Source organism: Canis lupus, chromosome 4 (genome assembly GCF_011100685.1).
Source record: "Canis lupus familiaris isolate Mischka breed German Shepherd chromosome 4, alternate assembly UU_Cfam_GSD_1.0, whole genome shotgun sequence".
Taxonomy (NCBI): domain Eukaryota; kingdom Metazoa; phylum Chordata; class Mammalia; order Carnivora; family Canidae; genus Canis; species Canis lupus.
The window spans coordinates 71,328,379-71,351,389 of NC_049225.1; the positions used below are offsets into that span (position 1 = coordinate 71,328,379).

The following is a 23,011-nucleotide window of genomic DNA, read 5'->3' on the forward strand; positions in this document are numbered from 1 at the left end:
CTCTCTCTGTATCTCTCCTGAATAAATAAATAAAACCTTTTTAAAAAATTAAAAAAATAATTTGTTTGTATATATTAATCTCTGTTAAATTATGGCCTATGTTTCCTGAAGCTATTGTTTCATACACTGGGACCAGAAAAAGTAAAACCATCTAAATCAGACCTAACAATGTGCTGTGAATTTACTAAATACATTATAAAATGCTCGAAATAATTGTGTTTGTGGTGGATGAGTAATGACGAGCCGAGATCCGATCCTGCAGGATTGCTAAGTGTGTGCCCAAGCCTGGTTCATGGTCAGTTGGGAGTGCGGAGCGACTCGACCTGCGGCAGAGACACAGCCCCATCTAGCGGCCTGAAGGGTGCTGTGCGCTCAGAGTCCAAACTTTTTAGTAATGCAGGGAAGGGAAGGGAGAACCAGGACCTAGAGTCCTTTCCCAAAAGACCTGCATGCTACTGGCTAGGAGAAGCCCAGGGGGAACCGGCTGCACCCTGTACCCTTGTCTTGGACACTCAGATCATAACCAAGGTGCTGAGAAGTCCCCCAGAAGAGAGAGCTGTTTAACTGGGGACACTCAGGATTACCCAAGCTTATTCCACCACAGAGCTCCTCCCCTATTTTGTGTATGTGAGTGTATGTCGCCTGTCTTTGTAGGTGGGCCCCAAACAGCCATTAATATTCCTTAGAACCTAATTTTGTACACGAGCTTCGTGAAATTCTGCTTTAACTTACTAGTAACTTACTTAGATACAAGAACCTGTGAGGGACTGGACACAGATGAGTAAATGTGGATGAGAATAAAGAGAAAGAAGAGAAATCTCTAAGGATAGGGCATGCCATTTCAGAGGAGGGAGGCCTTGGTGAGATGAGAAGGGGAGTTCTCAGTATTGGGGTGCTGCATGAGGTGCAAAGTCAGGCCTTATGATTTCTGTAGGCACCTGAAGTTAGAAGAAGGCTGGGAGTCAGAAGAACTTCTGGTTTCTCCTGTCCTGGTGGGTTCCCCAGGTTGGGATGGAAAGGCTCAGTTTTCCGTAGCTGCTAGTGCTACAGGGAGCCCGCAGTGTCCGGGGAGCAGTGAGGGGCTCAGTGGGAGCTCCATGCCTGCTTCTGCGTGGGCTCAGCCTTGCAGGGACAGTGGTGGTGGTGGGGTCCCCAAACCACTGTGATAGCCTGGGTGTCTAGACCACTCCAGGATTTGCACGAGTTTCTGTTCTAACCCTCCCGTGCCACCAAGAGGTGAGAACAGGTGCCGATCTCCCAACGAGGGCTCTAGTGGAAATCTCCTGCATGCCACAAACTCCCTGACCAGGTTAGAGAAAACCAGACTCACTGAGGATCCCTGAAGCTAAATTCCTGAAGGAGAAGGTGGTATGGATTGAATGAAGCCTGGCGCTGGTGACTTCTGCAATGTGTTATGCAATGTAAAAGGACCAGTTTAACTTCTGGAGGGGATACTAAGAATTGGTTCTTGCTTTTGAAACATAATCTGGTTATCAGGGAGAAGGAAAAAAATCCAAACTTTGAAATATATGAAGCTATGGGTCACCTTGCCGGATCAGACAAGACTCCCGTCTACCCGTCAGGATTCATTCTGACAACCAAGGATGGCCTCTGAGCATTCCTGGTCTCTCTCTGGAAGAATCTAACCAAACTTTTAGAATGTTTTGCATCTCTGTGGAATAGTAGAGCTGCCCATCTCTCTCCCTTCTCTTTCCAATCCTTACTCAGGGCTAGGTGCTCACCCCGATATTACAGCAGTCTATATGGCAACTGCACACCACCGTGTGCCCACTAGGGCCTGGAAAAAATTGTCCTTGATGCCCCTAACCTGCGCCCAGACTCCCATTAATCCTCTCAAGCCATATAACAGGAGAAGAAATGACGTGATATGGGCCATGCCCCCCATATATAAGCCTTCCTAGGATTGGCAACAGCTGGCATTTTGGCAGAAGTACTATCTTCATTTGAAAGCATAAGGAAATACTGATACAACACGAGGGGAGCTGATAGTCGGCCTGAGTTTTACTCTGGGTTGGAGCCTCACATGTTGCAGAAAAAAAGGCCTAAATGCCCCCCAGCTCCCCTGGCCACTGTCCATCCCCTTGGATCTTGCCAGAAGGCCCAGGCCCTTCCCAGAGATCTGACTCCTCATGCCGGTGATGCTTGCTTCTCACTGAATCTGCACCTACAGTTACAAAGCTATAAATGTGAGCACTTTATACCTGTTATGGCCAATGTTCAGGAGCAGAAATCGAGGGTTAACAAGCTCATCAATTATCCTGTCCTTCTTCTTTTAATTCTCAAAGCTAATGTTCATTTAAGCCTGGGCTTTATATACTGACCATTAATGTAAGCATTTAAGGCAGGAGCCAACTGGTATTGCCTGTGGTAAAAATGGAGACGCAGGAAATTCAAACACTAAGGGATAAATCCAAACTCAATTTTCCGAATGAATGGGCTACTCTTGAACTAAATCTCTGCAAGTACATGCTATTAGCTAAACAACAATTTGCTTGTTAGAATTGTAATCAGGATCTTTCAGAAATGGATCAATTAGTCTTCTTTGGAGGGTCATCACTGTGGTGAGCTATGTTAATAAATAGATTTCACATAATTTGCCATGCAGTTTTCAAAATCCATTTAAATATACTACTACTCAGGCTTCCAACTAGCAAATTAGCATTCATATTTCCCAAGACTGTTGCAAAACAACCTGTCCTACAATTCCATATACCACAGTATCCATGTGTAACCTCCGATCTTCCCCTAAGCTAACTCTGATAGAGATCAGGAACCTGGAAACAAATAGGAAAGAGAGAGAGCACATTCCTTCACTTAGGCTCACTGCCTTATTTCCTTTGGCCCGATGCTTTTTTTTTTTATTATTAGTTCCCAGATAGGGTAGGCCATACTGATGTTTGAGCATGAAGATCCAATGGCCCAACATGATGACCATATGCTGGTAGGCCACTTCTAGACACCAGGTCTGTGGTCAACGCCTCCCTAAGGCAGGTGTGGAAAGTTCCATCCAGCAGGGACTTATGGCCTGTGACCTGCTCTATCTTTCAGACATGGGCAGGTTGGAAGCTGAGTAGCTCACAGGACCTGTAGTGGATTTTCTTTTTCTCACCAATAACAATAATGGCGAGTATGAGTACTGGTTGAGTACTTACCAGGCATCTTTCTTGGGAATATGTGTCACCTCATTTAATCTATGCTACAACCCCCTGTGATAGACGCTATTGCATGATTATTCTCATTTTACAGATGAGGAAACCCAGGTACAGAGGAAATAGCATGAAAAACAGCACTTTACAGACGGTTACTTATATTTTAGTAGAATTTATATTTTTCTGTATTGGGCAAGATTTCTCAGATTTCTCCTTAGAGTGCTTACAGGTAAGGGTCAAAATAGTTATCAGCCCACAAAGCCCAGGCATCCAACAATCAGGATAGGCTCTGGGCATGGCTCAGAGACAGAGGGTCCCAGAACCACCCCCCCACTATTATTTAACCTTCTGGGGGGCACCTGGGTGGTTGAGCATCTGCCTTTGGCTCAGGGTGTGATCCCTGGGTCCTGGGATCGAGTCCTGTATCAGGCTCCTCAAGGGGAGCCTGCTTCTGCTTCTGCCTATGTCTCTGCCTCTCTCTGCATGTCTCTCATGAATAAATAAATAAGATCTTTAAAAAACAAAAAGCAAAGAAGAGAAACCTTCTGATTGCTAGACCATCAGAGGATTCTCAGGGAAGAAGCCATTTCTCTACTGCTACAGGTATATTTCAGTATTTTAATTCATTTTAATTCTTCTTTCATTAACCATGGCACATACCACCTAACACATTCCTGAAAGCATTGCTCAGAATCATTGGCCGGGGTTCCCAGCCCCTTCGGAAGAGTCCGCCCTGGCTCCCCACTCCCACCCGCACCCCCCACCTCACCCTGCATACCTTTCTGGCAGTGCAGCCCCTCGAAGCCCAAGGGGCAGTCGCACTCGTAGCCCTCCTTCCTGGGCCGGCAGCTGCCCCCGTGTGCGCAGGGGCCCCCCACACAGGGGTGGGCCGCATTTTCCACATTCACACCCCACGTGAAGTCGTGCCTCAGATGGATGGTGCGGTCGTTCAGGATGATCTTCAGGGCAGAGAAGGTCAAGATGTTCAGAACATCTTTGCCCTCTGCTGCAGCTTCCCTGGGTACCCTGACCTGCACTAGGTAGTTACCTGTGGCCCTTGGGAGAAGCTGCAGAGGAGAAAGCATCCTCTGGCTCTGGAAGATTCCAGGAGGTTTTAAAGAAGTCTTGAGAAATACAAAGTTAGGATTCCCACCCTGGCTGCCCATTAGCATGGACTCAGCAACTTCAAGAAAGGTGCTCATGCCCAGGTCCTACCCAGGTCTGTTGAATCAGATTCTCAGAGGGTGGTATCCAGTCAGCAGCAACTTTTAAAAGCTTTCCAACTGATTCTAAGGTGCAGCTAAGGTTGAGAGGTGCTGCTATAAAGCCAACTAGGGAAGAATACAAAACAAAGTCTCATACAGGCAGGCACCAAAGGGGGCTGCAGGCTCCTGGTGGCAATGGGGCTGGGAGCAGCTTCTATAAGGTACTGCTGTGTTCTCCTAGCCAATGGCCTGGGGTAGTCTACAGCTCCATCCACTGGGTCTCCCCACTTGTCCCACCCACTCCTCTACCCTCCCTCCCTGACACTCTTGGATTCCCTTCCTCTCCACATTCCCCACCCCACCATTTAAAAAAAAGGGGGAGGGGGGGACTCAGATCACATTCTTAGCCCTGCCATGCATATTCACTGGGACCAGCAAGCTCCTTTGCCTTCACTTCCTTTTCCCTGCAGTGGGGCTCTAGTAAAAATGATGAATTATAGGGAGAAGTTACTGGGCCTTCCAGCCCCAAATAAATGGATCCAACATGTTCAGCCCTTGACTTGGAGAGTGTGTTTATTGTGAGCTGTTGGTGTTTCCGTGTCACGCAGGCTTTGCAGAACCTGGGGACACAATGGACTATTACTCAGCCAACAGAAGAGATGAATACCCACCATTTGCTTTGACATGAATGGAACTGGAGGGTATTATGTTGATTGAAATAAGTCAATCAGAGGAGGACAATCATCATATGGTTTCACTCATATGTGGAATATAAGAAATAGTGAAAGGGATTATAAGGGAAAGGAGGGGAACTGAGTGGGGAAAATTACAGAGGGAGACAAACCATGAGAGACTCCTAACTCTGGGAAACGAAGGGTTGAGGAAGGGGAGGTGGGCGGGGGGTTGGGGTAACTGGGTGACAGGCACTGAGGAGGGCATTTGATGGGATGAGCACTGGGTGTTATGCTATAGGTTGGCAAACTGAATTTAAATAAAAACAAATGTTAAAAAAAAAAAAGAACGTGGGGACAGAACACCTCTCAGAAAGACTGCTGCCCTGCAGGGGGTCCCTAAGAGGTTAGCCACGGTCCTTCCTGCCACTAATGCTCGGTTCCACAGGCTTGCCTAAGTCCTTGGAGGATGTCAGGAGTGTTGGGAGGACACTTTTTCCTAGTCCTGAATCTTGCAAGCTGCGAGAGCCATAGCCAAAGTCCTTCTACCCTCACCCCCTTTCCACGCTCCGAGGGAAAGCCTGTGAAACTGAGTCATATGTGTCTGAGACAAGCCAAGATGCTACCGTCCATGGCAGGACATGACACAGCCAGTGACGCAGCCTCTAAGAGGGGAGGGTGACCCTCCCAGGAGGTGTGGAGGAAAGGGTTATGTGTGCTCTGTGAAGTAGGGAAGGGCAAAGCCTGACAAGGGTGGGGGTGAGGGTGTGAGGCCCTTCGTATCTTGGCTGGCTTTCTAGTGAGAATTTCAAGCACATGACTAAACATGGCCAACCCCACTGATGGGAGACAATGGGCAGAGCTAAGGGCTCACTGACATCGTGGTTCAGCAACAAAGGGGAACACATTAGAGTCAGCAAGTATTGATTAGGCCCCTTTCCTGGGACCCACACTGGGATACGAGAGAAGGACAGAGCCCCCACGGGGCCCTTCAGAGTGCCCGGATGTGCAGCAAATCATAACAGGACCTCCTTTCACTGGCCTGCCTTCATGTTAGCCTCCCTCCTGCTTCGTCCCAAGACTAGAAAGGATCGGTGGCCCACTGCCCACCATCGGTTGCTAAAGGAAAACAAGAGGATGCTAATATCCAGGAATCGAATATGCTTTTCTTCAAATCCCTTTTCTCCCTGTGTTTGGAGGTCCTGGAAATCTGGTTTGATGAGTCAGCCTGCATGTCTGTTACAGACAAAATATATTATCATAACTGGAGAGGCCACAGGCAGCCCCAACAGAAGGAATAACAGACAAATATGGGTGAGGTCAATGCCCTGTATCTTTTACTAGCTGAAAGATTTTTTCTGAACCTTCTATAGAAGGATTCCTTCATGTCTGCTCTTAAGAGCTTGGTTATGTGATTGATGAATGACAACTGCTAAATCGTGGGGGTGGGGATGGGGGTGCAGATGGGAATGAGGGTTGGCTCTTGACTTGAGCAGACTTCAAAGTAACCCCAAAGAGAAGCACAGAGCCAAGAGTTGCTAGGAGACTCCATTCGCCTCCTTCCCTGGGGTAGAAACATCTGCAACTACCTGATGCCTGGTCCCTCCCTCAGCGATGCCTGGATCCTTTGGTGGATTTGCTCTAAAGATTCATCTCCATTGAGTTGCATTCATGGAATGTCTGCTGGACAGAGGCCCAGGAGCAGACATTATAAGAAAGTGGGGTTGGAAAGCTATGTTGTTAGTATTAAAAAAGAAAATCTTAAAAAATGTTAAAACTTTCTCCAGGGCTTCTTTTTTGGATGCATCAGATTACACGGAACAAAGTTTGCAATTCCATCATCTGTAGTCAAGGTCACATAAACATGCAAATGTGAAGCCTGTACCTTCTGGATGCTCCCGGTGAATGGCTTCAGGATGCCTGAGTTCTTCTTCACATCATCATAATTGGGGACTCCGCCAATAAAGATGTCCGTGTTGCACCTAATCTGTGTGAAGCCTCCCTGGCAACAGATTAAAAACAAAACATGGTATAGCTTCGGAAAAGATAGTTAAGGAGCATCTGGGTGGTTCAGTGGTTGAGCGTCTGCCTTAGGCTCTGGTCGTGATCCCGGGGTCCTGGGATCAAGTGTTACATCAGGCTCCCCAAGGGGAGCCTGCTTCTCCCTCTGCCTATGCCTCTGGCTCTCTCTCTCTCTGTGTCTCTCGTGAATAAATAAATAAAATCTTTTTCTTTCTTTTTCTTTCTTTTTTTTTTTTTAAAGATAGTCAAGACTACCAAATGGTAGAGACTCCCACCACAACAGGCTGGCTGGATTTTCACATTGTTTGGCATTGCCACTTACCACCTGGTTTGCATGTTTGTAAATGTATTAACCTCTCTGAGACTCCGTTTCATCATCTATAAAATGGGAACCATAATATGTACCACATAGATGTGTCCTGGTGAATGTGGTAGACTGCATTACTATCCGCCATCATTCAGTGCTTCCCCAGAAGTACCCCTCTCTCTGCAGGAAGATCACCTCCAGTCTGTGGATCTTTTTTTTTTTTTTTTTTTTTAAATTTTAAAGATTTTATTTATTTATTTAAGAAAGAGAGAGCGAGCAGTGGGGGAGGCCTAGAGGGGGAGAGAGAGAGAAAGAGGAGCCTATTCCCCACTGAGCAGGAAGCCTGATACGGGCTGGATCCCAGGACCTGGAGATCATGACTTGAGCCAAAGGAGACTGAGCCACCCAGGTGCCCCCAACCTGTTGATCTTGAGTGGGACCAGGTGACTTGCTTCAGTCAATAAAACATGAGCAGAAGAGAAATGAATCACTTGTGCGCAGAAGTTTTCAGGGCCAGAAAGTGGCTCACGGTGCCCTCTTCCTCTCTCCCTGTTCCTTCAGCCTCAGTGTCAGATTAAAGCTGCACCTGACCAGGGGCACCTGGGTGGCTCAGTCAGTTAAGCATCCAACTCTCTCAGTTTTGTCTCAGGTCATGATCTTGGGGGTGAGATTGAGCCCTGCATTGCTCAGGGGAGTCTGCTTAAGATTCTCACCCTCTCTGCCTGTGCACCCCCGCCCCACTCTCTCTCTCTCAAATGAATAAATAAAATCTTTAAAAAAAAGAAGCTGCACCTGACCATTGATGGACACGTAATGTAGGTGAGAAATAAGCCCTTATTGTTGCTGCTGATATTTTGGAGCTGTTTGTGATTGACTTTAGCACAGTCTAGCCTCTCTTAGAGGCTGAGATCCTGCTTACCGAGCACTTTGCCCACAGTTGGATGCATAATCGGCATTCCTGTCTGACCAGCTATTGTTATGTTCAGCAGTGGTAAAGATGGAATCTCTTTAGGCCAAGAGAGAAGGAAGGCATGGTGAGTGGGAGGCCTTCCTTGTTATCAACTAAAGAATGGGTAGAGAAATTCTTCTATTTTCCAAATTCTGAGAAAACCCCCAAAGGCTTTCCCTGTTACTGGTTATTTCAACAGCTTAAACTTTCGTGCGTGGGCTAGACACAAGCTATGCTACGTGTAATATTTCATGTCAAAACTCCTTCAGACATGAGCCGTAAGCAAAAGGTTAAAATGCCCTAAGATAACAAATAGAGATAAATTGACATTTGGGAGCTCTGTGATGACCACTCTTGAGGTAGCCTAAGTCATGTTTCCTCTGACTTAAGGGTAAAAAGAAAATAAATAGTAGCAGTATTTAGTCATTAATTTAGCAAATATTACTGGACATAACTGTTTCCCAGGCTCTAAATGCTGGACAAACAACAGGAAATAAGGAAGACCAGTCTCTGCCCTACAGAGGCTTACATGGGCAGATGGGATTCACTCAGCAAGGACTGTTCAGGTGACTCTGGATGCACTTGGGGCAGGTGGGGGCAGGGGTGGGGATGTCCCATATCCTACCCTAGATACAGAGAGTTGAGGAGGTGGTCAAGGAAGAGTCAGAATTGAAGAAACTGGCCAGTCAGGGCTCGAGGGGAAATAATAGGTATAGGGCAGAGGCAAGGAGGGACCAGGTCCTGCAGGCATAGAAACTTGCCCCATACCCAAAAGGCACTGAGTTTTAAGCAGAGAGAAAATAGCCCTATCTGTGTTTTAGGCAGATCATTGGTGAGAGGGACAGGAATGGATTTGGGGTCAGGTCAGATTAGAGAAGGGGAGACAGAGAGGGCAGAGAGGGAGGTGCAACATCCCAGGGATCGCTCGCAGGGGCCAGGTCTGGCTAGGTAATGGCCAGGAGGTCTTGACTGCAATACAGACAGCATTGCCTTCTGTCAGGAACCTTTTAAGCAGCTTCCAGAGTTCTTATTTAACTGGACAGGGGTTGCGGGGAGGCGGCACTCATCAAAGAAGGGCTTTGAGGAATTCTAGTGGCTGCATGGAATACTGCCCCAGGCCAGAGCTGTCACCGCACACCCACAGGCACCCATCACGGGCTCCTCTTAGTTCTTATCCAAAAGTTAAGATAAGATAATAAGAGGAAAGGAGGAAGGTTGCAGGGTCAAAAGGGATTTCAGAGAAACAGGCTGTTTTGAAAACCCTTTGAGTTACAGTTTGATATCTGGTGAACACGACCAGGCCTCATGGGGTGAGAGCTGCTTCCTTTTGGTTGCTCATCAAGATCCTCCCCCACCTCCCCCCTGTTGACAAGAGGCAGGGCTGCAGCTGCCCCACCCACGGGGAACCGCAAGAGAAAAGCAAACAGACTCCACCAAAATGAGGCTTTGTGTCCAGATCTGCCACTTCTTTTTAGCTGGAAGTGGTTGGAAAACCTGAGCAAAGCCACTGGTCCGGGGTTTCTGGAGCCTTTAGAAACACATCCCTTCAAGGCTGGCATAGCCTCAACCCTGCACTGTTGGTATTTCTCAGCCTAGCGACCCAGGGTTGGGTTCAGCTTTAGTGCAGACACCTAGGGGCCTATGTCCTGGGTTAACCCCCAGAAGTGCTGTCTCACTCCACCTGCCTCTAAGTCCTAAGACCACTATTGCTAATAGCACTGCTCTATACCCAAGAGGGTTGGCCAGGCCTCTGGCCATGGTATGGGCAGCTGGGGAGCAGAAACCCCTGGGGGAAGATGTGAGTAAGGCTCAGTCACTGAGGTCAAGCCTGGGGCCTTCCATTCCTGTCTCAGAGTTGCCTCCAAACAAACATAAAACCACATCACACATACCCAAAATAGCTACACCTTTACCCTCATGTTTCCATTGCTTTCCACGTGGGAGTTGCACTCCAGTCTGTTCCAAAAGCCAACAGGGAGACACTGGTTCTACCGTATTGGTTTAATTCTCATTCTCTGATATGGTAGCAATAGAAATCCTGAGGTGTGGTCTCTACCTTAGTGTTGTCTCTTCACTGTAGAATCCCAATGGTAAATCCCATGGTAAATCCCCATGGTAGATACCATGCCCTGAAGAGTTCCTTACTATAATCAAAGGCCTTAACCCCACTATCTACAAATATTCCCATTCTGTACTTCTGTTCCTGTTAGACAATGTTTGTAGCTCAGGCCTACGGAGATACAATGCTTTTTTGAATTTATATTAAGTCAACACACAGTCAAGTCTATAGTTGTGAGCTTTTAATTCTATCTTGGACTAAAGTCGGCTCCTAGAATTTTCTGGATCATACCAGAAGTGACTCCTGTTCTCCCTTTAAAATCCATTTTCCGGGGGATCCCTGGGTGGCGCAGCGGTTTAGCGCCTGCCTTTGGCCCGGGGCGCGATCCTGGAGTCCCGGGATCGAATCCCACGTCGGGCTTCCGGTGTATGGAGCCTGCTTCTCCCTCTGCCTGTGTCTCTGCCTCTCTCTCTCTCTCTCTCTCTCTCTTTGTGACTATCATAAATAAATTAAAAAAAAATTATTAAAAAAAATAAAAAATAAAATCCATTTTCCTTCATCCATCTTCCTTCCTTCGTTCCTTCCTTCGTTCATTTGTTCGTTCCTTCCTTCTTTCCTTCCTTCCTCCCTGTTTTTCTTCCTTCCCTCTCTCCTTCCCTCTTTCTTTCCACAAATACATGTAGAATATTTTGTAGGTTTGAAGGGTGCTCACCTCTTGAAGCAGAACTCAGTTTTGAATTCTTCTAATCCTGAGGAGGTCCTTGGTTCTGACAAGACCTCCCACCACTGCCATCCCTGATGCTGGCCTCTGGACATACGTGTTCTTCCTTTTCACTTCTTCAACCAAATACCTCTTTCCTCACACAAAGTTTCTTTTTCTTCCTTTTCTTTTTTCTATCAATCTATTTTCTTTTGTCTTTTTTTTTTAGATTTTATTTATTTATTCATGAGAGACAGAGAGAGAGAGAGAGAGAGAGAGGCAGAGACATGGGCAGAGGGAGAAGCAGGCTCCACGCAGGGAGCCTGATGTGGGACTCGATCCCAGATCCCCAGGATTACACCCTAGGCTGAAGGCAGCACTAAACCACTGAGCCACCTGGGCTGCCCCCTACCAATCTATTTTCTTATCAGAATGCCCACATTCATTAATGTACTCTTTAAATCTGGTGATGTACAGAACAAAGACTGTTGGGAATTAAGATAGCAGAAAATCTAAAGTTCCCTCTGTTTTGGGGAGACTAAACTTTTTGTGTGTAAAGAATCCTAATAGGTTATAATTTTAAAAAAATCTCTCTCATGTCTTCTTAAAAATGTTATCTGCTTTGGACATGACCTTAGACACAAAATCATGGATGAAAGTTATAAACTTGAGTAGAAATTCTGTGCTCTTGAGGTCACGAGAGTACTTTCTTAACAAATAACAAGTAAAGCTACATAGTGTTGACCATATGCCAGGTACCATTGTGTTTTACATATATAGTTCTTCTAATTTGCACAGCTCTATGGAGTCACTATGAAGTAGGCACTATTATCATCACCATTATCCCCATTTTATAGACGAGAAAACACACACTTGGAGGTCAGGTGACCCATTTGAGTTTACACTACTGCTAAATAATGGTGCTAGATGGAACCCAGGATCCTGGTATCAGACCTGTGTTCTTTTCTTTCTTTCTTTTTTTAATTTAAAGATTGTATTTATTTATTTGAGAGAGAGAGAGCATAAGAGGGGGCAGAGTGAGAGGGAGAAGCAGATTCCCCACTGAGCACAGAGCCCGACACGGCACTCGATTCCAGGACTCTGAGATCATGACCTGAGCTAAAGGTAGACACTTAACCAACTGAGTCACTCAAGTGTCCCAGAGCTGTGTTGTCAGATGTGTGATCCGCACACCACTGGCCTGACCTCCAAGTCTGTGTCCTGACCTACTACATTATACACTGACTTAAACAAAGGCAGGGATTGATGGTAGGGGTGGCAAGGAATTTTTTAAATGCATTACTTGTATGAGCTCACTTAATCCTTTCAACAACCCTATGAGTCCTCTACTTATTACCCCATTCACAGTGAAGAAATAGGAAAAATTAAGTAACTTGCCCAGTGGGGAGCTTGGGTTTTAAGGGAGCCAGTCTGGCACTAGAGACCATGTACTTAACCACTATACTGCTGCTTTCCTCAGGTGTCCAGCAGGACAGGAAGAAAACAGTAACTCAGTTCACACTAACGTGTGTCCTTCTTACCTCTGCCATTGCTTCCACGACCTTCTGCTTATCCACTTGTAAGATACCATTCTTTGCTGTGCGAGATACATGCAGCTCATGCCAGTGGCCTAGGGTTAGGGGATCTTCACTCCTGTTGAAGGAAGGAAACTGAACATAGGTTAGCATCATTGGCGTTATGGATAACATTCATGAATCTGCTCTGATGCAACTGACGCCAACCTTAGATACCTGGTTTCATCTGGTCAAAAGAAAACAATCATTCCTGCTTAGTAAACACAGTTCTAGCTCCATTTATTGGACTCCCTTATGGTAGGAACATTGCAATTATTATTTTATTTATTCCTTATAACAAGGCTGAAATGTGGGTAAGATGAGCCTGGTTTTCTAGATGAGAGATGACAGGAGGGTGAGATGTGATCATAGTGGCATGTAAGCTTTGAAAAAGAGGAAATTACCTGGGTTATGGTGTAAAACACAGATTCTTTGGTGTATTGATGTTTGCAGCATCTTTTGAAATGCATTAAAAATAGGATGGATGGATGGATGAATGGTCGGACAGATGGATGGATATAAGGATAACTAGGCATGTGATAAAGCAAAAATAGCAAAATATTAATTGTAAATGACAGATGAGAGGGTATAAGGATGTTTACTGGATAGTTCTTCCAACTTCTCTATAGGTTTGAAATTTCTCATAATAAAATATTGGGCGGGAGGATTCTATATTGTATGATATTGTGAAAAGGATTAAAGGCACTTTAAAAATTTGATTATTAATTCAAGGTGGAAGGGCCTGATGTTTAAATGTTACCCGTAGGAGTTCTACACATTACTTTGGATAGTGAGGTATGCAAGAAGAGTATAATTATTGCATTTGTATTTCTAACAGTGTCTAGTTCCTGGCCTTCACTGAACCTCCTAATTATTTTTTGGTCCTGGATCATCTTTAGAAAACTGTCAGGAATACCAATGGGCACAATTATTGAAAGGTCTCCACCCCCTTACTTGATTTTTTTGCTCTGGCAAATGCTTTTGTGATTTGTCCTTAGCAATTAGAATTTAATCACCTTGGCTAAATCGATATGCAATAAAGAAACCAGAGGCGCTCTTACAGCATCCCCATCTTCATGATAAGTAACAGCGCCTTGGTGGCGTTCTTGTCCTGCAGAGGTCATTCTCTGTCAATACCTGCCGTCCTCAGCACGCTCAGATTGATCTCAGCCATCACGAGCTCATTTCAATTGCCTCGATTTTTGAATCAAGCTCGTAATGAATTTGACCACCTTATCCTCTTCCTAAAGTTAAAATGATTTGGCCAATTCCACAACTTCCTTTGGCTTGGGCTTTCACTGAATGTTCTTCATCAAGCGCGAGGTCTTTGAAATGGTTTTCAAAATAAACATCTTGCAAAGGGGCGCCTGAAACACCAGCGGTAATCACTGTCCTCAGGTTACACTGGAGAGGGAATGAGACAGGGGTGCTTTCTTTGTCCCTTAGACATTGAGCACTGGCTTCCTTTTCATCACAACCCATACAGAGAATCCTTCCTCCAGGTGCTTTCCTGCCAGGCAGGGAACAGTAACTCATGTTTAAAAAAAAAAAAAAAAAAAAAAAATTAAAACCACCCCTTGTCTCAAATAGGCACAGAATTATAAAGGAGAGAAATGCTGGACACCAAGGTCCTCTGTGGCTGTGCCCCACCCTGCAGTTGGAGCTGCCATTGTGGAGGTACAGGATGAGAGGCTGGGGGGATGGGGAGGGGGCAATCTGTCCAGGAGGAGGGATGATGAGCCCTGACCCTCCCCTCATGCTCTCTGGTCACTCCTTACCCAGGAGGAGGCCATCTGAAAACACAAGGTGATATTCAAGGTGTCTTCCCTTCTCCATTTGACAAACAGTTCTACATGAATTCCTTAGACTGTTTTGCATAATCATATGTAAATTGAGTCAATTAAAGACCAACCAAAGTTGTCTTGAGACCTAGGATGTTTTTGCATAACCAGAGGTACAAAAATGTTTGTCTGTGCCCCAAGGTAGGAAGCACATCACTGATGTGCAGGAATTCAGCTACAGGACAAAAATGAACTGTCCTTTTTAAGAACTGTTGAAACCTAGGGTGCCTGGGTGGCTCAGTGGTTGAGCATCTGCCTTCGGCTCTGCCCGGGGTCCTGGATCAAGTTCCACATCCGGCTCCCAACAGGGAGCCTGCTTCTCCCTCTGTCTATGTCTCTGTCTCTCTCTATGTGTCTCCCATAAATAAATTAAATGAAACATTAAAAAAAAAAAAAAAAAGAACTGTTGAAAACTAATGCAGTAGGCATTTCCCATCAGCCATGAAAAATGACCAGCTGTGAAGGGGTGATGTATGGTCCTAACATCTCTCCCGCATGCTCTTCCTAAAAATGACAGTCTAGCAGTATGAATTATGATTGAATGCAGCCCGCAATTTCCTTTGAAACAACCAGCACCAACTCATTTCCTGCTGCGGGGCACCATCGAGTGAAACATAGTAGTGAGTTTCAAAAGAGAATTGGCCAAATGTGGGAACGAGGACCGTGTCTGCATTAGATAAACTGGCAGGGCCTCTGGCTTGAAGGTGAGATCCACCATGGGAGGAGGACAGTAAGGAGATAGAGGCATAAACAAATAAGAACATCTGTACCAACCATCCACAGGCTCTGAGGGAACCATAAAAACAGTGACACACTGTATGGGAACCGTCGATCCGCTAAGTAGATTAATAGAACAAGCTAGATAACAGGAGGAAAGGTTTGATGACTCGCAGTCAGTTCTGCAGCTATGAGCAAGTACTTTCAGAAGTACCTATTCACTGCCACCCTATTGAAACTACTCATCACACAGCCTTCCTGAGCATAGGGGTCAGGGATGAGTCTCTGCGATGGGTGATTCCTTGTCATTCTCTTAAATGGAGAATGGTAGGAGACTTGCTAAATAACTGTTACCATCAAACAAACACTGCAAGGGGACACTAAAAATGGAAAGTGAGGTCACCAAGGACCTCTGGAAATGTCCAAGGACATTTCTGTTCATTCAGTTTCTGTTAATACTTCTTTATTCGTCATCATATATTTGTTGAGTGCCCACCAAGTGTTGCTCTGAGCAGGGGCTGATTAATTACAATTCATTGAGTTTCTCCCGATGGCATTGTGTGACCTCACGTCTGAAGCCAGCCCGTTGGCCAGAGGCTGAAGCAGAGACTCACTACCTGCTATAGTAGTTATTTGAGAAAAGGAAATCTTGCCAGGAGGAAAGCATGATCCATAAGGAAGCACGTCATCTGTAAACACCAGGACAAATTTCAGGAAAGACAATTGGGGAAGGGAGACAGGAAGGGTGCAAGCTACTAGGACAAAGTTACGTTTTTTCCAAAGTGACTGCTGTTTAGCTTTTGGGGTGAGGGGGTCCCCTAAAGGTCTTAGTGCTTACCTGAGAATACCGGTCCCAGAGCCACAGTCGAAGCGGAACTCCACGTGGCCCCCTGCCATGCTGATGGACAGGAAGTCTTTGCTGCCTGTGTCATAGCTGTACAGGAGGACGCCGTCGCCCGAGTCCGGCCGAAATGTGATCTCAAACTCCGTAAAGGAAAGGTAATGCTGGGGTTCCAGGGGCCAGGGCACTGCAGCAAAGGATCTCAGGGACTCTCTGAATTGAGGAACGGTCAGGGTGAAAGCTGAGGAAAGAAGCATGTTATTAGAAATCCCTAATTATGGCAGAAATAGCCACGCTCTCTTCCTCCTGGGCACCGAGCTAAACTACCTTTCCCAGCGGCCCTCTGTTGGTTGGCTGGTGTAACCGAATTCCGGTCAGTGGAATGTGGGTGGGAGTATTATACAGCACTCCAGGTCTGACCCCTAAAACTCCCTTCCATCTTCCATGAGCCCTCTTGTCCCTCAACTGCTAGTGGAATGCAGGAAGCAAGGGGTGCCGATTCTAAGGTCCTGGCAGGGCCACTAGAAGGCGGGAGCCTGAATGACTACATTCCGAGGCCACCTCCCCGCCCCCCTACTGACCTGCAGTGATGCGTGATGCGAGCAAGGTTCCACCTTTATTATGTTAGGCTACAAAATATGACATGGTGTGTTACAGCTTTGGCTTAGTGGAAATCATATGCCCTCTTTTAGGTAAAATGAGATTTGTTTGGGATTATGTAGAGTATTAAAAAAAAATTTCTCCCAGGATGGTGTCTTAGGTCCAAATTTGAATCACTGGTAGAAAAGTTAAAACATGTGCAACTCGGCATGGTTTTCCAAAGTCTTTTAAATCTTTAAAACTTTCCATTATTCTATGTGTTTGTGTATGTATGTGTGTTTACAGGTATATATACACATGTTGGTATATAGATGTATTGCGACAAATGCAGACAGTATTGAGAAGTGGAATAATTCACTAGAACAGTATAAAGACAAAGAAACAAGATGACTTATGTCCCATCCCTTTGTTAATGATTCTGTGTATATCCTCCCAACCTATTCTCTGAAACTGTCAGATATTCTAAGGAGCAAGAGCTGCAAATGCTCCAAATTCAGTCTGGTACAGACCATACACATAGAAGCTTTCCAAGGTTATTTGAGGGCCAAGAAGAGCTGCCCCCAAAGCCTGGCCCAAGAGCATCCTAAAATGAATATATCTTTGCTTGGTTTGACACTTTGACACTCATAGACATTCCAACCTGATTTAAAAGAGGAGGGGCACCTGGGTGGCTCAGTTGGTTAAGCATCTGACCTCAGCTCAGGTCATGATCTCAGAGTCCTGGAATCCAGCTCCACTTTGGGGCTCCCTGCTCAGCAGGGGGTCTGCTTCTCCTTCTGCCTCTGCCCCTCCCACTCATGAGCACACACGCACGCTCTCTCTCTCTCAAATAAATAAATAAAATATTTTTAAAAATTCTCTCATGCCTCCCAGCAATGCATGAATTTTAGTCCCATAAAAATGTATGGGATTTTGCTAAAAGCACATTCATAAAAAATTACATCAACATGAATTAACAGTGCAGACAGAAATCGCAATCAACTTGCTTCTTTCTCACCATCTTCACAGTGTCGCCCTTTAAATCCAAGGGGACAGAGGCAAATGTAGGAGTCGGCGTCGACTGCCATGCAGGTGCCACCATTGATACACGAGGCTTCGTCACAGAGTCCACTGCTGCATTCCCCTAAATACAGAACAGGAATTACAAAACCGATCCATCATGTGAGCCAGGCGATCATCAGGCGATGATGCTGATCATGTCAACAGCTCAGAGCTCCGAATAAATGCAGTTCAGTTCCCACTCCTGTTAATTTGTACCCCTGCACAACTGCAAAAGAGCTTTCAGGATAAGTGGAACGTACCTTTCATTTTAATTTGATTTTGGCCTGTTCTTTATGAAGAGCCACAGAATCTTTAAAACATGGTGGACACAATAAATCAAATACTAAATTGTTGGAGAGTTTTATGACCACTGACGAGGATGAATGAGTTGTTTCTGCTTTAATTCATCTCTCTCTCATTCCCACAAGAATGTGTTTCAATTCTTCCAACGTCAATATGGTATTTCTGTTAAAAGCGTTCTAGTTTGTATGGCCCCAATTACCATAAGTGCTGCCACCCTGTGGATTCAGAGCTGAGGCAATAAGGTAGGCACTGGTGCCATGTCTAACGTATCATCTGGCCTGAACTGTCCACTCTTTTGTCTGGGGCAGGGAGGGGTGGGGGGTTCCATAATACCTCAGCATGTGCCTTCCAGAATCCCTATTTCTACCTCCAAAGTTACGATCTTATGGGAGACAGGAAGGTGGCCTGGGGGACCATTCTCTTTACCAAACACGTATCAGAGGGGCCCATACAGAGTGCATTTTAACATTGTCAAGTTCATCAGATGAAGAGGAAACAAATGGAATTCTCCTATGTGGCTTTTCTTCTTTCTTCGGTCTTCTTTTTCTCTTTGTATATAAGAAATAGGAGGGCCACTACCTAGCCCAGAACGACGTATGTCAGAACAAAACACTTCTTCCCCGGATGGAGGCAAAGGGCACATCTCTGATTGAGGATTCGGCTCTGTGCCCTGCAGGCGGTGATGCTGTGCCCGCCTGAGCTGGAAGCCCCCTTGGTCTGGTGCTGTCATCTGGGCAGGGCAAGCCTCTTCACCTTTCCTCCTCTGCCCTCTGCGTGTGTGGAGCTGATGCAGTCTTTGCTTCTATGCTCAGCCTCACTGGGAAGAGGTGTGCACCCAGGCCAGGAGGCTGACCTCAGGGCCCTTCCAGAAGGCTCGTGGCTGCAGCCGGGGTGTGGGCTGGCCTCGGCGAATTCCAGCGGGGCTCTCGGAAGTTCAGGTGGAGTGAGGGGTCTGCAGCCACGGCCTGAGCACACGGCCAGCGTCCCAGCTCCGGGGGGAGGCTCACCTAGACCCACGGGAGCTGAACCCACAGCCCCCCGCGCCCCACGGATCTCGGGGGCTCGGACTCCTCCCACAGGAGGACATGGGGTCCTCAGGTTATTTTAGATGCACATGGGAAAATATTACTTTATATATTTGTGTTGTGACTATATTTGAAGAGGTGGGAGTAGGGCGGGGGGGGGGGGTGTTTCCTCCTGGAAGCACGTCTGGGCCGACGGGAGGAGGCAGGGAAAAGGGGACGAAATCCCAGGGGGAGGGCTCCCGGCCGGCAGGGTGGTAGCAGAGGAACGGGACAGAAAGCGGGGACACGGGGAAGGCAGAAGTAGCCGGTTCCTTCTGGAAGGTGGAAGCGAGGCAGACGCTAGCACAGCCTCGGGGGTCCTAGCTCGGCTGGGTGACAGCGGCGGGAAGTGGCTGCTCGGCGGCACAGGGCGGGCCTCGCTGGCTCCAGGCCTAAGCCTACAGGGACGAGGAAACCTGCCCCGCTCAGCCCCTGGCCCAGCCCCCTGCACACAGGTGGGGCAGCGGCGACACGGGGCGACCCTGACACGGGGTGACCCTGATGCCACCAATGGGGCCTCCTGAGAGAGGGCGGGGATAGGGCCCGGGGATAGGGCCCCGTGGAACTCCCAGGGAAGCAGCGGAGGGTGAGGAGCCAGCAGAGAAGACAAAGGGACAAGAGGCCCGAGGGCTCGGAGGAGCAGGGCTGGTTGTTGGGAGCTCAGGGAGGGGTCCGGGTTAATGCTGCTGAGAAGCCCAGGGAGACAAGCTGTGTTGTTTTTTTTTTTAAGATTTTACTTATTTATTATTATTATTCATGAGAGACACACAGAGAGAGGCAAAGACACAGGCAGAGGGAGAATCAGGTTCCAGGGGTGAAGCAGGTTCCATGCAGGAGCCCAGCACGGGACTCGATCTCGGGACTCCAGGATCCCACCGTGGGTGGAAGGCAGGCGCTCAACCGCTGAGCCACCCAGGTGTCCCAAGCTGCGGGTTTTGTAAAGAGATGGCCATGCATGGTTTTAGGAGAGCTATTTTGCTGTCAGTGGAAGGCAGAAGCCCCACTACAGGAATTCACACAGGGGCCTGCTAGAGTTGGGTCTAGAAAGAGCGGAGCAAGCTTTCCAAGCTGGGAGGGTAGCAGGACTGTGTGAAGGGCATCACTGGTTGGTGGCGGGGGGGGGGGGGGGGGGGGGGAGAGGGGGTTAGGGGGTACCTGAGGCAAGTGTGAATAGGCCAGAGTGTGTGTGGGGGGGGTGTCCATGAAGTTAGGTGGGAAACACATTCATCTTTATTTTCCCTCACTTCCAATTAGAACTGTTTCCTTCAGCAGCAAACCTCTAAGGACTAGCAGTTCTTGTGGCCTGTGAGCAACAGACCCAAGTAACTGTCACAGCACGTTCCATTTGTTGCAAATATCTCAAAATGTCTGTTTATGCTAATTACTACCTTGAAACCACGATAGCTATTGCACTCACCATTAAATAATCCTGTTCTTTAATGCTTTATAAAGAAACCCAGACATGACTACAATAACAAACTTAAAAACATTGTAAGCTTTATTTCAAATTCAGTGTTTCCTATCATGGATCTTACTCTCTGCATTTAAAAATATTCATTTTGAGGGGTGCCTGGCTGGCTCAGTTGGTAGGACGTGTGACTCTTGATCTCAGGATCAAGTTTGAGCCCCATGGTGGGTGGAGAGATTACTTAAAAATAAAATCTTAGGGTGTCTGAGTGGCTCAGTGGGTTAAGCATCCAACTCTTGATTTTGGCTCACGTCAGGATCTCAGAGTCGTGAGATGGAGCCCTGAGTCGGGCTCTCAAATGGGGGCATAGAGCCTGCTTAGGATTCTCTCTCTCCCTCTGTCCAACCCCCCGGCTGTGGTCTCTCTCAAAACAAAACAAAACAAAACAAAACAAAACCTCAAAAAAATAATAAAAACATCATTCTTAGAAGAGTTCGTTGGCTTCCCCAGACTGCCAGAGAAATTCATGGCACACAAAAGGTTAAGAACCCTTGGGTTACTGAAGTGATAATCCTGGTAGCAAGGTCCAGGGATATAGGGAAGGATGGGTGCAGAGTGGAGATTAAAAGGCTAGTTTTAGAAAGCAGGAAAACTTTCAACTCTGAAAATGGGAGAAAAGAAGCTGGTTTGCAAGGTCATGTGCCTAGCGCACTGGTCCGACCTCATCAATATATAAAATAACTTTTGTTGACATTGAACCTACCAGATGCCAACTTGTGTTTTCACAAGACAATGAAGTGAGGGCAGGAGAGAAGTGAAGCTGGAATATCATGGGGTGAAATACATCCAGGACATGTGGACAGTGAGGAACCTTGTCTCCCAATCCATAACTGAGGCCTTTCTGTTTCCCCTTCTGAGGATCTGTCAACTCAGTCCACACCGCTGCTACCACCACCAGCATGGAGCAAACCACCATTTGATCTGATCCATCATGATCCATCATCGACTATCGTCCCGGCCTCCCAGCCAATTTACATGTGCATCCTGAATGCTGCTTCCAATAAGCTGTCCACGGCCAGAGGGATCTTTTCAAAACACAGACTACATCATAGTACCCACCTCCTCCTTAGACTCCCACTGGGACAAGCCATTTCCTCTGCCTGGAATGTTCTTCCCTCTCTTATCTGCCTTAAAAGAAAAATGCTTCAGATAGCAACTTCGCATTATATCCTCGGAATGCCTTCCCGGACCTCCAGCTCAGAAAATTCCCTTATAACACACTGTTATTGTGCTGTCACTTCTCCTTTGTAACACTTACACCAAATTGTGATTTTACATTTACTTGTGTGATTGTTTGATCAATTTGGTCTCTCCTTGGGGCAGCTACAGAAGGGCTGAGCCAGGGATCTTATCTTTCTTATTCATTACTTTATCCCCAGCACCCAGCATCATGATTGTCATTAAGCAGATGCTTAAAGAAGTACCTTGGGGCACCTGGGTGGCTCAGTGGTTGAGCTTCTGCCTTTGGCTCAGGGCGTGATCCCAGGGTCCCAAGATCGAGTCCCCGCATCGGGCTCCCCGTAGGGAGCCTGCTTCTCCCTCTGCCTATGTCTCTGCCTCTCTCTCCGTGTTTCTCATGAATAAATAAAAATAAAATCTTTTTTTCTTTTTTTAAGAAGTATCTTGAAGGAAAGAATGACTAAAAGAGTGATAAGCCCATGGTGAGACCCATGGACACCTCAGACCTCCCAACTCTCACATAACTTAGGAACCTGGCTTTGTCATATTAACCCAGCGGGATGTGAAGATCCAAGACAGGATTGGAAAAAAAGGTGTGCTGGTGGCTTAGGTTTAAGAATGTGGGTGGGAATGATAACAGAAAAGTCTAGGCCAGAGCATGCAAAGTTTTGCTGAGATTGCTGACTAGTCTAGAATATGAGTTTAGAGAGAGGCCAATCACTAGGAATAATCAAATGAAGGAGAGGATGTGGAAGGCTTGAGGAATGAAAGGCCCTTCTGAGGAGTGGTGGCATGCTGAGGGGAGGTAGAGAGGAGGACAGAGAAAACGCTGTGGTTGCCTACAGCAGTGCCAAGTCAGAGGGCCCAGACAGAGGAACCATGACTCTGCTACTATCATTACCTTCTTCTGGAAGCCTGCATCTCTACCAGGAAGTCACTGCTGTTTGTAGGAGCCTGTCTTCCGCATGGTGGCATGCATTTAATTTAAAAGCACTTGAATTTCTGAAGGACTGACTCAGAGGAAGGCTAGTATGGAGGCTGAGGGAGAACAGCAGCCCTTTCTAGTATGCCAGGATGAAAAATGGGGAAAAAAATGAAAAAAAGGCAAAGTGACTGATGCCTGCCATTAAGGTTCCTTAGAGGGCTCCTAGTCATCAAATAATCCAAGAATTGCTTCAGGGAAAAACAAAACAAAACAAAACAAAACAACAAAAGAATTGCTTCAGGGGAGCCCAGAGCCAGCAAGGTGGGCCTGCCTCGTGCCATCTGCGCAATGGATGGAGAGGCTGGTTTCATACCA

At 46.7% G+C, this 23,011-nt stretch overlaps 1 protein-coding gene across 2 annotated transcripts in view; it reads right to left on the bottom strand.

Moving 5' to 3' along the window:
* EGFLAM (EGF like, fibronectin type III and laminin G domains) overlaps nt 1-23,011 on the bottom strand; it is a 181,798-nt gene that overhangs the window by 19,958 nt on the left and 138,829 nt on the right. For both annotated transcript variants that reach the window (XM_038535273.1, XM_038535274.1), the window contains exons 14-18: nt 17,654-17,779; nt 16,054-16,297; nt 12,625-12,736; nt 6,932-7,048; nt 3,949-4,129 (exon numbers count right to left, since the gene is read on the bottom strand). In XM_038535273.1, coding sequence (XP_038391201.1) covers nt 3,949-4,129; nt 6,932-7,048; nt 12,625-12,736; nt 16,054-16,297; nt 17,654-17,779 — 780 coding nt within the window. The remainder of the gene's footprint in view (nt 1-3,948; nt 4,130-6,931; nt 7,049-12,624; nt 12,737-16,053; nt 16,298-17,653; nt 17,780-23,011) is intronic.